The 15,037-nt window shown below is 36.8% G+C and overlaps 2 protein-coding genes and 1 pseudogene across 4 annotated transcripts; 2 read left to right on the forward strand and 1 right to left on the reverse strand.

Annotated features, from left to right (window-relative positions):
* The first annotated feature begins 290 nt into the window (after window positions 1–290).
* Window positions 291–4,279, forward strand: NUDX14 (nudix hydrolase homolog 14). 3 transcript variants are annotated; one of them, XM_059585139.2, is made up of 7 exons: window positions 291–612; window positions 1,532–1,637; window positions 1,883–1,960; window positions 2,215–2,313; window positions 2,496–2,588; window positions 2,784–2,882; window positions 3,663–4,279. In XM_059585139.2, exons 1-7 carry the CDS (start codon window positions 392–394, stop codon window positions 3,888–3,890), a joined length of 924 nt encoding a protein of 307 aa, XP_059441122.1. In that variant the 5' UTR covers window positions 291–391; the 3' UTR covers window positions 3,891–4,279. The 3 variants fall into 3 exon arrangements, with proteins under 3 accessions (XP_059441122.1, XP_088370564.1, XP_059441125.2); XM_088514438.1 differs by having other exon boundaries at window positions 1,883–1,959; window positions 2,213–2,284; window positions 2,501–2,588; XM_059585142.2 differs by lacking the exon at window positions 2,215–2,313.
* A 105-nt stretch (window positions 4,280–4,384) lies between these two features.
* CCS (copper chaperone for SOD1) lies at window positions 4,385–8,357 on the reverse strand. Its single transcript, XM_059585138.2, has 6 exons — window positions 8,037–8,357; window positions 7,916–7,942; window positions 7,340–7,412; window positions 7,088–7,222; window positions 6,390–6,613; window positions 4,385–5,357 (listed from the first exon to the last, which is right to left on the reverse strand). Exons 1-6 carry the CDS (start codon window positions 8,283–8,285, stop codon window positions 5,094–5,096), a joined length of 972 nt encoding a protein of 323 aa, XP_059441121.1. The 5' UTR covers window positions 8,286–8,357; the 3' UTR covers window positions 4,385–5,093.
* Window positions 8,358–13,859: 5,502 nt separating this feature from the next.
* Window positions 13,860–15,026, forward strand: LOC132174378 (subtilisin-like protease 3 pseudogene; annotated as a pseudogene).
* The last annotated feature ends 11 nt before the right edge of the window (window positions 15,027–15,037 follow it).

The raw sequence follows: 15,037 nt of genomic DNA on the forward strand, positions 1-15,037 counted from the left end.
GCAAGGCCCTCTAGGCTCTAGGGGTGGCGCGGTCACCACACCTTCAACCTTTTTTTTTTTTTGGAAAGATTAGAAATCATAGACTTTTTGGTAATTTGCTCAATTCTAATTATGAAATGTGTTGTTAGTAAACTAAAAAATTAGAATAATTATTTTATTCCAACTTCTATTTCCAATAATTTGTATAGCATTTGGAATACTCATTCCACAAACCATTGGGCTAAGAATTTGTATAGCATTTCTCTTTCTACTAATAAAATGGGGCGAGCCTTCCAATAACTCAAAGATTATCTCCGCAGTCTCCCCTTCCTCCAAAGGCCAAACATCCCCCAACAGGTCCAACAAAACACAGCAATCCACGTGCACGCAAAGCGCTCCCAACTCACGCAAAATGACGCATGTTCTTCAAGCGTCGATGCCTCTGCACACGCTCTCCAAAAGACTTTCCCTTTCCTCAACCCTCACTCTAATTCACACTCACCGGTGGAGACCCCTCTCTTGCCAAATGTCCGCCGAGTCGTCGCCACTGACTCACTCCATCACCCTCCCGATTCAACTCGCTGAACCCGTCCAGATCGTCGCCGCGCCTGGCATCTCCGAGTCCGAGTTCAGGCGAGTTACACTTCTTCTTCTTTTTGTTCCATAATTACTTATTGCAGATCGAATAATATTTTCTTAGAACACTATGAAAAATTTGGTAAGGCTCTGTTTGTTTCTGTTGGGAAGATTAACTATAATCTTTTCGGCAAAACCCATGATGTAACGTATTGGAACACCCTCAACTCAACTCAAAAGAAAGGTTAAGATAATGGTTTTCGACCCAATTGTGTTATACTAACCATTCACGTTCATGATGCCTTTCCAACATAAAACTTAATTCTTGTTTCGGTTTTGAACAACTTTTAGGGGAAACTAGCTGCAATAGATATGATAAGCTGTGTCTTGAAGCTTTGTTTTATTACTAAGTTTCCAAAAACAAAAATATACTTTCTGGGAAAATGTTAGTGGAATCATTTTCCGTGAAAATGGTTTGTGTAGTGCTTTTCTTTGGACTGGCTGTTGTTGGGAGAGAATACTGATAACTTTCGAAGGATGAACTTGGAATTTGGCTCATTTGTCTGATTTAGTGAGTCTTTGGTACCTATTAGCAGAAGTGATTTGTGCAAAATGACTGGTTATCCCAAACGAGAAAAATTTTGTGCTTGTGTGGGGGTGTAGATTTTCCATTTTAAGTAGCTGGCACGTGAAATATTTAACTTAAATGGGACATTTTCTGCTTTGATATTATTTTAAATCATCAATTATCCAAAAAGTTTAAATTAACATGAAAAAAATGAATTTAATCATTTAATTTAATTGATATTCAAATACTTTGGATGACAAAACTAGTTTTTGAGGAAGTGCCAATTTGACAATTTTTCCAAAATTGCTTTTTGGGACTCAAAATCACTTTTCACATAAGTACCAACAAACAGAACCTTAATTCATGATTGGCCTTTTGGTCTTACTTTGATGGTACCTGGTTTTGCAGGACTGCTATTAATTCCTCCTTGTTCAAGCAGTGGTTAAGGAACTTGCAGAGTGAAACTGGAATTTTAGCTGACAATGCCATGTCTCTGAAACGTGTACTTATCCAGGTAGTAATCCTCATACAGATTCATACACAGATAGGTATGTAGGAATGTATGTATATGTGAATCCTAATTTGTAACATTCCAGTATTAACTTCTACTGAATCATCACTAGAGATTTGTTATTATCTTTTGATGCATTAGATAAGTCACTGAGATTGCGATTTCCATCATTATTTTATTCTTATTGTTATAACAGTCATATTGGAGACTGTATAATGTATTTTCTAATATTTTTTTGTTGGTACCAGGGAGTAGATATGTTTGGAGAGCGCATCGGGTTTCTCAAGTTCAAAGCAGACATTTTTGATAAGGAAACTGGAAAAAAGGTATTTAATCATCTCCATGTACTGTTCTGAATCTAAATTAATTGGGTTCATTTATTTAAGTTATATTCATCTATGTTCATTTCGAGTTTTTTGTGCCCCTTGTTTTATCACTACCTAGTGTCTAACAGAATGGCCTCAGTGATGCTCATATGCCGTGCCTTGGGAAATATATATCTCATCTTTTGTAGCAATTTTCATACTGTGCATCTAATGCTTCGTCCTCTCTTTCTGTTTTGAAATAAAAATGCACTTAGGTTCCAGGTATTGTATTTGCACGAGGACCGGCTGTAGCCATACTGATCCTCTTGGAGTCAGAGTCAGACGGTGAGACTTATGCTGTTCTTACTGAACAGGTTGTTTCTTGTTTTGTTTTTTTTTTTTTTTTTTTTTTTCCTGTTGTACACTATTCTTTATGAAGCCTTACCTAAAATTTATTGAAAACATAAATATTATTATATATATTAGAAATTGGTCTGAGATGAGCACTACACTGCTACTCAACCCAGACCTTATTGGAAGTTCTTACATGTATAAGGTTAGGGTCCCTATTGGGAGGCTTATTTTGGAATTGCCTGCTGGAATGTTGGATGATGACAAGGGTGATTTTGTTGGCACTGCAGCTCAAGAGGTCGCTCTCTCTCTCTCTCTCTCTCTTGCACAGAATACATGTATTATAATGTGCATGTGTGTCTGTGCATCTATCTTATCCTTTTTTTTTTTCCTGTGCATGTAATCTCTAGCATATCAAGTGATCTATATTGTCACACATCTACTAGTTTTGCAAAGTTTTAAATGTATGATTTTAATCTTCTGATTATGACAGGTTGAGGAGGAGACTGGTATACACTTAAATCTAGAAGACATGGTTGATCTCACAGCCTTCCTGGATCCATCCACTGGATGCAGAGCCTTTCCTTCTCCGGTAAGTTGGTGATGTTCATTGTTCTGATGCAAGTTTGGGTTTGAGGAATTAGTGCACATAGAAACAAGGATTTCAAGATTGACTTGTTAGAAAAGTGCCAATGAAGGTTACTTACCTAACAAAAAGTGTGATTGGGGGTTGGATACTGTTAATTATGTAAAATAATTCTAAAAATAAGTGAGTTTATTGGCATTCCAAGCGTAGAAAGTCCAGGAATCATTGCTTAAGAGCGTGTGCATAGAGTAGTGTTCAATCTAGAGAAGAGTACCAAGGAGGCCATCTCTTTTGTTTTTGATAGATACACTTAAGGTCATGTTCAATAAGGGAAACTAATGTCAAGTTTATTTTTGATAAGTAATCGAAATGTCATTAAAAGCGTAAGGCATCCTAGTTACACAAGTATACAAAAGAAAACACCTAGTTAGTAGAAGCAAAAAGAACAAGAAAATCGTCTGGTTTAAATAAGTTATTATTCGTAACATCAACTACATCATGAATAATAAGTGAGTTGCATGTTTTCTATTTTGTAATAGCAAGAACAGTGTTTACGGACCCAAAAAAATCCCTAAATAAATGAGTAGGAAAAGCATTGGATGTTAAGATTTAGGAGCATGTGATCCCAGGTTAATATCAACTGGAGTGAGTCAGATTTATGTATGGTTTGCAAGTGGTTGAGGTCAGGTTAGAACTCTGAATATATGTTATGACATCTTGAAGAAAATGAAGAAATTGGCCTCTCGAATTCAGTTTATTATTTTCACTTTCTTTATTCATGGCTAGGGAGGTTGCGATGAAGAAATTAGCCTGTTTCTGTACAGAGGGCATGTGGATAAAGAGACTATCATGCAACTCCAAGGAAAAGAAACAGGGCTTCGTGACCATGGTGAGCTGATTAAGGTTCGTGTGATTCCCTATAAAAACCTATGGCGCATGACAGCCGATTCAAAGGTTCTAATGGCCATTACTCTCTACGAAATGGCCAAGAGAGAAGGTCTACTACCTCAATGAAGACCCAAGTGCTTATATCTTTTATCGGACGCAAGGACAGTGCTTCTCATCGGTGCTTATTTTCGTGCTGTGGTTCTACTTTTCGGTTGCTGCAGTAGGTGTTCCCCTCAAACTGCTAGTTCCAGCAGTCAATCCAATGGGCAGGGCCATTCATTAACCTATTTCAAATGGTTTTTAACATATTCCAAATAGTTGCCCACCCCTTTGTTTTCTTTTGTTGTAACGTTTCCCTTTACCTTTTCCTTTACTGAACAGAGAAAAAGAAGCCGCTGAACTTTTCATGTGGCGTTGGAGTACTCACCAGCTTCTGGTTTATGGAATGATTTGCTCTGCCGATTAACTATCACTTGCAAAACATTGTTGTTGTCAAATGAATGATCATTTCTTAAGTCTTAAGCGAGGTGGGTTAAAGTTCCCGCGGAATGAATATATAAACAGTTTCCCCTGAATGGATATAAAGGATGGAGAATGGAATTCTGTAATTGTAGCCTCTCATTTCGTCAATATGGCAGAAAAATTCTGTTCCATCTTTTGATATTCTTATTCTTCTTTCCGGTAGAGATTCCCACAACATGTTTTTCTTTTTGGTCAAACTATGTTTCACCTCTACTTGAGAGTGTATCTTGCAGAAGAATTATCAAGGTTACATAATTCAATCGCTCAAACACACTCAACGCACTAGAATTGCAACCTGACCGACCCAAATATCAAAAGCTCCGACTGTGTACCATGCCTTTTGAGTTCAGCTGCTTTTGAGGGGGTCTAGGATCTCACGATCTCACTTGTAGTCCTCCATTGAATTTGATGAGGCAGTATAAATTGTAGCCAATGCTGTCTTGACAGAGGCAGTGCCGAGTAGTCGGCTATCGAGCGGAATTGTTCAAACCCTAATTTTAACAACCTAAGAAAAGGGGAAAGAAGATAAGGTCAACAAACTTTCGAAGTAAACAAGCTCTAGAATCCAAGTACACCAAGCGTGAATGTGGCATAGCCCTATTTCAGGGGTGCTTGCTTCCATAACTGAGATTACACATGAAGAGGGCTTGTGCTCTTCTCATTTATTAGATGTAATGCTGTCTGTTTCTTACAGACAACTTCGAATTATTAGAACACACAAGATTATGAAAACTACAATCTCTTCACCAGGAGTATTTGGCGCCTATGATATTTAGCTTAAGTATGTGCAGGGTTTTACTTGTGATATCAAACCTTGCTGATTGCAAAATCTGTGTCACTTGATTCCCATATGGTGGTTCCATCACAAGTACAGATCTTTTTGTAGTTCTCACCAACCCCGGCACTTCTAGCAACTACTGCAGCTGTTACGCCTGGATCTGATTTATCTTCAGTTCCATATATCACTATAGATCGCCCAATGAGATCAGCAATCCTCAGATTCTCTTTGATGCCTGAGAAGATGGCCTCACCTTTCTCATCAGCAGATAATGTTCCCAGGTCGCCAAGCGGCTGAAAATAATGAGCAACATCAATTACAAATGCAATCATAACATGATTATAAAGAGGGGGATTTTGTCATCATTATTAAATTGGGCAATAGGTTCTATTGTATTTGGTTAGTTGAGGATGTAAAATTTTCTTCTTTTTGGTAAGTTAGGGTTAGGGTTAGATTTTATCGTACTCAATACTTGCAGATTTACTCGTTTTACATTGCAGTAAACAAGATAAGCGAATGGGCTATTTAGAACATTTTCAATCTTTGGAAGGCCATCTATTACCAACGAGGTCTAGATTGAAGCTCCCAAATCCTAAGCAAATTCAGCAGTACACTCGTCTTCAATTGTTACTGATTGCTTTACTTCAATAGCATCTCCAAAGAGCACAAAATATGGGGAAAAGAGGATAAATTATAGTGGTGCCTTTTGTCGTGTCTAGTGTATGGGTAGCTGTCACAGCATAACTCTTTAATCAATCAAGTATTTAAATCTAAAGTACGTAAGAATAGCTCTTTACGAGCATAGGGCCTGACTGATTAGCATATTTCCCCAAAGATATGAATGAATATGAACTGTGCAACACACTGTCTAGTTTAAAGGCCTCACACGGCCTAAGCTACATCATTAAGTGGTGACATTTAAAAGTACATTATGATTATCATTCAAAACTTATGAATCCAACATAACTCCATAATTTTTGTTTTCTGAACAGGAACATTTATTATCTATCAGTAAAAGAAAAAAACTGAAAATGCAATACTTCTACAAAAACCAGTAAATTAACATATTCACAAATATCATAGTTAACTCCTCATCATCCGCAGACAGACAATTGTGCTGTTTACATAGTATGATATAGTTCTAGCCATTAAGCTATATGCACTAGCCAAACAAAACAATCAGTTAAAGCCAATATTATCAGTCATTTGATGGTTGGAAAAGTGAGATTAGCACTTACCACTGCTTGGTTATGATCATAAAATTATAGAACAATTTAGAGAAGGCAAATGTTGGGAAGAATGGAAAAAAAGAATAGAGAGAAAACCTTTTCTGCTTTTCCTTCGTTTACTGGATTAAACACTTTTCCAGTGCTTGCTGCACCTCTTGTCAGATCTCCAAATTCATTAATAGACCAACCATGTTTTCCAGGAGACAACCCACTAAAGTTGGCTTCAATCCTAGCCAATTCCATATTTACCTGAGCCAGGCGAGCCACGCCAAAAATCTCTGGACCTTTGAATTCCGCAACAGCAGCAGAAATTAAGAAATCTGTAAGAGCAAGGATAAATAATTCAGAAACCTAATTATTTTTTGAGAAGACAACCAAAGACCATAACAAAGAGAAATTAATATAGTATCACTTCTGAAGTGCAAGTTCGTCCTGCAACGGTAGGAAACTAGAATTAAAATTGCCGGTGAATTGTCTTGATAAAACAACCAAAAACCATTGCAGATAAAAAAAGCAGGCTATTAGTTGCTATGTGTTCATGATGAAAGGATACAGTATAAGGTGCCTTTTTAACGGAGATTTACTTCCACTTTTAAAGTTAAAGGAAACAAGGTACCTTTCTTAAGGTGGAGAAAAGGCATTAGAAGGCAGAAGATGAAGCATGAGATAGTTAACATGCCCAGCTAAATGATTAACAAAAAGAATGACACACGAAGCAGCAGCATTCAAATCAAGAAGCGAAAAAAATAAAATAAAATAAAATAAAATTCCTCAACTAAAATTAGAGTTGCAACCTTCTGGAACCCCTTGCCCAATTAGTCGGGCTTTTCGCCCCGTCTGCTCTAAAGCTTCAGTCATGGTCTTCACAGGCGTTGAACCAAGAATCCTCACCACTTGATTGCTTAAGTCCACCTCAACATTTTTTATCCCTATAATTAATTCACCAGAAGATCAAAGAACATATCATAAACCTCTGAATAAGATGAAGAGGAAACCCAAAACAAGAAACCTATCAAGAAAATTAAATACTAGTTCATATTACCTACCATTAACGGTCTGTAACTTATTCTTGACAGCGTTGACACAACCCTCACATTTCATATCCACCATGTACTCTGTCTGATACCAAATCAATACCAAAGTTTAAGACTTCCAATATAATACAGCATAATCGCTTAATTTTCATCACCATGTCAGAGAAAAAAATTGCAACACAAATTGCTTATAGCAATTGACTGAAATCCTTCTTCAACGAATTGCCATACGGCATCTACACCCAATGTATAGAAGAAAATGATGCTTATTCAGCAAAGAAATTCTTGGGTTTCAGCTTATTAAGGAAAGATAATCAGAATCTGCAATTACAGCCTATTAAGATAAGAAAATATAAGGTTTCCTTACACCAACTCAAACATTTAACTCAGCAGAGCAAACCAATTTCATATCATCTAAAAGAAAAAAGCCAATATGAATAACCATCTCAATCCCCAAGAAAACAAAATAAATAGAAAATCTATGAAAGAAAATCAACAAATACCAGGACCAATATCGTACTTATATGAAAACAAAAAGAGTCAGATAAAAATAATAAAAATAAAAAATAAAAATAAAAAAACCCATACCAGCAGCTCTGGCAAGACAGCATCACCCTGAGGATTCAAAAATTAAGCAATTTTAAAAATCTGATTGAAACCCATTAATATAGAAAGTAAAAGAAGAAATGGGATGCAAGGAATAGCGAACCTGAGAGGTGGCTTTGGTGTCAGATGTAGGGGCGTCCATGTGGAGAACCGAGGGTTTGTCAGCGAAATTCTTGACGAGGCCAAAGCGAGTTGGGGTTGGGTTTGGTGCGAAGGAGAGGAGGGAGAGGTTTTTGGTTTTGGGGACCTGAGAAGATTGAGAGGAAGAGAGAGAGGAGAAAGCAATGGCTGCAGGGAGAGCCGAGGCTGCTATGGCAGTGGTTGTTGTGGCCACTGACCTGAGAAATGCCATGCCTTTATTCTCAACTCCTCGTTTTAGATTCACTTCACTTTCCTGTTTGTGTGAGTTGCCTCGCCGGTCTCACTTTCCTCTAGATGTATCCATGTTTTTACCTCTTTTTTTTCAAAGAAATTTGTAGTTTTCTAAAAAAAAAAAAAAATCATGAAAAAAAAAGTTAAAAACAAAAAACAAAGAAACTTTTCCCACGAACATATTGTAAAATCCTTATTAACAGTCCATTTATAATTAATACTAAAACTTAGAGGATTTTGGCAGATTTTTCCACGATTTAAATTTAATTCCTTATAAATAGTCCGTTTGTAATACTAAATCAGGATGAAGTTTCCTTATTCGTAGATCAACTTCAATAAATGGTTATTATCATACTAATTAGTGGCATTTAAAAAATCTTCATGTGGCTCGGCCAAGTACTAGGACGAGGGTTTGATTATCGCAATCAAAATCTTTAAATCTGATTAGTATTAGTCGCATTGATTCTAATTGATATTTTGATGAAACTGGTTGAGGTAAGAGCTCAATCGGACTTAAGGATTGGAGTTTCCACCGTCTACACTATTCATTTGCGGTTTCCAATAACAAGTAGACGCTACAATTGTCACGCTCAAGTAAAATAGCCAATATGGTTGCCCACTCCTATCTTTTTTAGTAGGGAAAAAAAAAAAAAATCAATAAATGCTTAAAAAATTTCAGCTCAAGTAACACCCACATCCAATAACACTTTTAGCATGTGTCGCATTGGCTTTAATCTTAAAAGAAGCTCCAACAACTTCTTTAAAATCCTCTTATTAACAAGTTATTTTCTAATCATATTTCGTGAAGAATGATACACCAGTTTGATTTGTCATAAATCGATAAACAGAGACGGAGAGAGAGGCTTATTGAGAATGACATGAAATTTGGGCTCTTAGATTCTCTTGTTAACCAGAAGCAAGAGGAAGAGTGCTGGAGGAAATAGTGAGATATAATATTAAAAAAAGAGATTAAAAAAAAAATAATTCTTCACAGAAAGTATAGAAGAGAATATATATATTCTCTTCTATACTTTCTGTGAGGAATTATTTCTCTTTATATATATATATATAGCTAAAATAAAGAATTGCAACTTTATATTTGGTATTTTAGACAATACTACTGAAAATTTTGAAGTGATTTCAAAAAAAGGAGAAACTTCTCTTTTATCTTAACCTATTAAACTAACACATGTATTTAAAAAATGTGATTCTCATACAGGCAAATCTAAAAATTTAATTTTAGGGGTCAGACTGTATTAAAACTCTTTTTGAGAGGCCGAAAAAAAAAAAAAAAAAAAAAAAAAAAAACCTAAAAGGTTTATGTTTAACAAATTTTTAGGCTAAAAATAATTTTTGGGGCTGGTGGGGCCATGATCCTACCAACCTTGTCTCTATTTAAGATTAACAGAATATATATATATATATATATATATATATATATATATATATATATATATATATAAGTATAAAAAACATATGTTAATTTAATAAAATGAGTTGAAAATATTTTTGCAACTCGATTTGGATGAAAATTTTGTCATTAGTGCTAAGGTAAATGTTGTTTTTCTAAACTTTTCAGGCTTACTAAAATCAAGGGTTAAATAAGAAGACCTAGCGCTGCACAAATGGGGAACCCCCCTCCCTTCCCCTACTCTTTCCTTCCCCCTCCCCTCATTTTCTTTTTGCTTACTTTTCTTTTATTACAGGTTCAAGCGCCACCGTGCCGAGTGTGTCGTCCACCATATCTGTCGTGTCTTTTTTCGGGGTTGATGGGGCTCTTGGATCGGACTGTTCAAAACTCGATCTACGTCCCTTCGTCAGACCCACCTAGACACGCGCCCCTCCTCCATGCACACCGGCCCCGCCTGCTTCCAACTGCACCTACCGCTTCTGATTTCGGCAACCCTGCGACGGATCGTGACTCGCACATGCCTGGGCGTGATTTTTTCGCACTCTGGCCAAAATCATCCGACAGTCTTCCTCCAGTTGTGTTTTGTGGGCTTTTGTGTTTTTCTTATTTTTCCTTGTTTTTTTCGTTTTCCTTGTATTTTGTGGTCCTGGCCTATTTGATTGAAGATGTTAATAATTTCCTAGCTTGCAAGTCAAGGAGGATGAGTTTCGGCAGGAGGATGTTACTACCTATGTATCGGATTGAGACTGTCTAGAGTAGACCTGTTGTTACAACTGAAAATTAGTCATGGGTTAGCGGATTTTGATGTCATAGGTAGGTCTTAAATGTCAGATTGTTATGTATGTATCTATCAATTGTAACCTTGTAACTTCAACTATGATTTTCTCAGAGTTTTTGTTCTATGATGTAAGAGCTTTATACTCATGATCTTTCATCAATTAATGAGACCGGAATGATTTCCCCTTTTTTTTTTAAAAAAAAAAAAAAAAAAAGGGTTAAATGCCTTTTTAGTCATTGGGTTTTAATGACTTTATTTTTTTTTCACCTATATTTTATTTTGTATTATAGATAGTACCTCTCATATAGGTAAATATGGAGATGGTACCTCCGTCCATCTTCTGTCCATGAAACTAACATAATTCAACATCAAACCAATCAAAATCTGTCACGTGTCATATATGCCTTAACAAAAAAAAAAAAAAAAAAAAATGAGGGAAAAAAATAATAAAAAAAGGAGGAAGAATGGGCAGTTCTAGCCACTCGTTTGAGCTAATGCGGTCTACCCCAGGGCCAAAGTGCTGCTAGACTATAGGAAAGTACTTACATAAGGTGAGAAATTCCAAAAGTTCTACCAAGGAAAGGCAGGAACAATGCATTTTGTTAGGTTTTTTAATTGGCTAATTCAGTGATAAAATAATTTTGGATACAAGTTAGTTTGAAGACTAAATTGTATGTTGAAGTTTTGAAGCACAACCAAGAAGCTTGTTTGCTTTCTATGTCTGCAATTCATATATTGGATGAAAGGATCATAGTGGAATCGCCAAGAAGCTCGTCTACAATCTTGCCTGCAGTACGTCCTAACGAGTCATGTTATGGAGAGCCACTAAGAAGCTCATCTAAAGAGCATACGGACGAGATGTCTAGTGAAGACCCACTAAGACGCTCATCTGCAGTGGCATCTAAAGGGCGTACAGACGAGAGGTCCAGTGATGACCCACCGAGATGTTCTTCTATAAGCTCGTCTGGAGTGCATATGGACGAGTCGCATCGTGAAAATCCGATTTATTAGGTCCAACCTAGTTGCGTACGAACAACCTTGACCCTTGTCTGGATGCTGACTTAAATTGTGTTGTAATCCTATTCCAATTAGAATTAAGGTTTCTTTAAGTCTATTTAAGGGGACTTCTAAGCACAAATTTTGAAAGGGATTCTAACCTAGAATTTAGTGGTTAAGAGATATTTTTAGATCTCTAGAGCATCAATGTTTTTTCTCTCTTTGAGTATTAGTTATGAAAAAACCGTTGATCAACAACATTTGAAGCCTATCAAAGTTCCGGTAAAGGAGATCAAGTAGGAGAATTGTTCTAGACATTTAGGGGAGGTCTACTGCGGTAGAATTCAAGTGGGTCACTTGTCTTATGCAAAAGAGTGTTAACTTTAAAGGTTTTGTAAATATAACCTTCTTGCAATCCTTATTCTTCTATAGGAGATTGATTTATCGTGTTTGGCTGTCCTGGATGATTTTACTTTTCAAGAGTTCTTCAAAATGTTTCTACTTTGTCATCAAAATACTTGTCCAATTGCTTTATTGCTTTTCATATATTGTTGGCGGTTGTTGAATGTTTCTATTTTGTTTAATTCCGCATTATATTGGCATACACCTGTTTAACCCCATTCTAGGTGTGTTTGGAATCTAGTTTTATTTTTCACATTTATATAAGGAGAAAGGGAAGGCAGTGGGACCATCTAACTTCCAAGTAATTTGTAATGTCCACTCCAAACTGCCATTGGAGTTTTTGCCCATAAAAGAAAATTTTAAAAAAATGCACATGACAAAAAAAAAAAAAAAAAAAAAATGTATTTAATTTTCTTTTTTCTAAAACTTTTGCCATACTTGTTTGGGTGTGCGATTTTTTTTTTTCTTTCTATTTTAATTAACTTAACTCAAAATTGTGAATATCAATGAGAAAAAAGAGTTGAGATTTTGTTTGGGTTGTTTAAAAAATATAAAATTTAATAATAAAAAATTAAATTAAAAATTAAAAAGAAAAAAAGAAAAAAAGAAAAGAATAAAAAATTTTGGAGTGGTTTTGAACCACCCCTAGGGGTGGCCGAGCTATCCCCAATAACGGTTTTGGGGTGGATCAGCCACCCCGGAAACAGGCGGGGGTGACTGAGCCATCCCTCGAAAAACCACTTGGGGGTGGCCAAGCCACCCCAAGGGGTGGATCGGCCACGGCCCAAAACTGATGGGGATGGCCACTAAAAATGCTAGAGGATGGATCGGCCACCCTCAAAACTAATGGAGCCACCCTTCGTTTGACGGGGGTGACTCAGCCACCCTCGAAAACCAGTCGGGAGTGGTTGAGCCACCCCCAGCCGCTGCCACCCCTAGTTTGATGGGGGTGGCCAATCCAGCCACTGGGGGGTGGATCGGCCACCCCGAGAGTCTTAGGGGTGGTCCAACCACCACATATATAATATATTATTTTAAAAAAAAATTTATTAATGTTTTTTATTAGTTGGGTTGAAAACTTTTGAACTGAATTGAGTATTAGTGATGTCAAATCAATCCAAAAACAGAGAAAAAAAAAAAAAAAAAGTTGAGAAGAATCGAGAAGAATTGCCTTCCAAAACATTAAGAATCTTCTATATGATGTCAAAATCAGAAGATATAGCCATCATTATCTTATACTTGGTAAAAGTAATAAAGATGTTACCCTTTGTTTGAGATCTAAGAGTTATTGACTAAACATCCATTTGAAGGGGTACTGTGTGAACTTGAAAAAGAAAAAAAAGAAAAAGAAAAAGACAATTGAAAGGACACCGTCTAGTTCATGTGATGTGCTTGCACTAATTAGCTTTAGATTACTAGATAGAAGTTGTGTGCTTAGAATGGTAAAATTAATAAAGATGTTACCTTTTGTTTGATATCTAAGAGTTATTTTTATGTGAGACTAAACATTTATTCGAAGGGGTGTATGAACTTTTGAAAGAAAAAAAAGAAAGAAAAAAAAAGAAGACAATTGGAAGGACTCCTAGTTCATGTGATGTGTTTGCACTAATTAGCTTTAGATGACTAGATAGAAGTTGTGCGCCTGCTTAGAAAAGAAAAGAAAAAAAACTCGTGTAAAAATTTATGAATCACAAAAAAATAATAATATTTAGCAAACTGTTATACGATTGACATACAATTAAGACGATATAGGAAATCATCATTTGAATGGACAAAATGATACTTTCGAGTTACAATAAGACATTTATCTTTCTGGTCCCTAACCTTTGCCTTTTGACGCATTCCAAATCCATTTGGCCTTTGGGCTCCTTACGAAAGCTAAATCCTTATATATATATATATATATATACACTCTCATGACATGGTGAAGTAAGAAAGAAGAAGCACTCTATAGTTGTTTTGCAAACATGGAGAGAAAAAAGGTTATGCTTGTTTTCTACTTCATTTCCATGTCTAGTCTCTACACAGCTCATGTTGTATCGCTTAGTGATCATCATGTTGATGAGAAGCAAAACAGCTTGAAAACTTTCATTGTTTATGTTGAGAAGCCAAAACAATCAGAAGATTTGCATAGCTGGTACGACTCATTCTTGCAAGCCACCAATGAAGGCAAGGAAAAGCAACCCCGCGTGGTTCATTCGGATCAAAACGTGGTCGCAGGATTTGCAGCAAGACTGACTCAAGAGGAAGCCAAAGCCATAGAAGCCAAATCCAAGAGCCTGATGGATTTAGTACTTCCCGCTGCACATGTCAGCTACGCTGTGGGGTTGAAAATCAAAGCCTACATCAACTCAACCACAGCACCAACAGCAACAGTCTTGTTTAAAGGAACTGTAATTGGGGAGTCATCGGCTTTAATGATTGCCTCCTTTTCTTCTAGAGGCCCAAGCAAAGTGAGCCCAAGAATTTTAAAACCAGACATTATAGGACCCGGCGTTAGCATTCTAGCTGCATGGCCAGTTCCTAGAGACAACAACACAAATTCGAAATCAACATTTAATGTCATTCCCGGCACCTCAATCTCTTGCCCTCACCTTAGTGGCATTGCAGCTTTGCTTAAGAGTTCACACCCTGACTGGTCGCCCGCTGCCATTAAGTCCGCAATCATGACCACCGCTGATATACTAAACCTCGAAGGAAACCACGTCGTGGATCAAACACTTCTTCCTGCCGACATCTTTGCCACTAGTGCCGGCCATGTCAACCCATCAAAAGCAAACAATCCGGGGCTTGTTTACGACATACAACCTGAGAATTACATTCCTTATTTATGCGGTTTGAATTACACAGATGAAATGGTAAGGGCTATTGTGCAACACGCGGGGGTGAAGTGCTCAGAAGTTGGAACCATACCTGAAGCACAGCTGAATTACCCTTCATTTTCACTCATATTGGGGTCTAGCTCTCAGACATACACAGGGACAGTGACAAATGTTGGCCAAGCTAATACAACTTACACTCTGGAGGTTTTGGTTCCTCAAGGGATAGGTATGGAAATATCACCTCTAGAAGTGACATTCATCCCAGAAAGCAATAGGGTCATTCAGAAATTTTCTCAAGGATATTTGAAATGAGATGCGAAGAC

Source organism: Corylus avellana, chromosome 3 (genome assembly GCF_965113065.1).
Source record: "Corylus avellana chromosome 3, dhCorAvel1.hap1.2, whole genome shotgun sequence".
In the NCBI taxonomy this organism is placed as follows: Eukaryota; Viridiplantae; Streptophyta; class Magnoliopsida; order Fagales; family Betulaceae; genus Corylus; species Corylus avellana.

Excerpts from the sequence above, each read along its gene's own strand:
- NUDX14 (XM_059585139.2), top strand. The coding sequence starts at position 392 with ATGACGCATGTTCTTCAAGCGTCGATGCCTCTGCACACGCTCTCCAAA. Across the intron at positions 2,314-2,495 it reads ATGCTGTTCTTACTGAACAG|GTTAGGGTCCCTATTGGGAG; the intron begins GTTGTTTCTTGT and ends TACATGTATAAG. Across the intron at positions 2,883-3,662 it reads GCAGAGCCTTTCCTTCTCCG|GGAGGTTGCGATGAAGAAAT; the intron begins GTAAGTTGGTGA and ends ATTCATGGCTAG.
- CCS (XM_059585138.2), bottom strand. The coding sequence starts at position 8,285 with ATGGCATTTCTCAGGTCAGTGGCCACAACAACCACTGCCATAGCAGCC. Across the intron at positions 7,943-8,036 it reads ACACCAAAGCCACCTCTCAG|GGTGATGCTGTCTTGCCAGA; the intron begins GTTCGCTATTCC and ends TTGAATCCTCAG. Across the intron at positions 5,358-6,389 it reads ACGAAGGAAAAGCAGAAAAG|CCGCTTGGCGACCTGGGAAC; the intron begins GTTTTCTCTCTA and ends CATTATTTTCAG.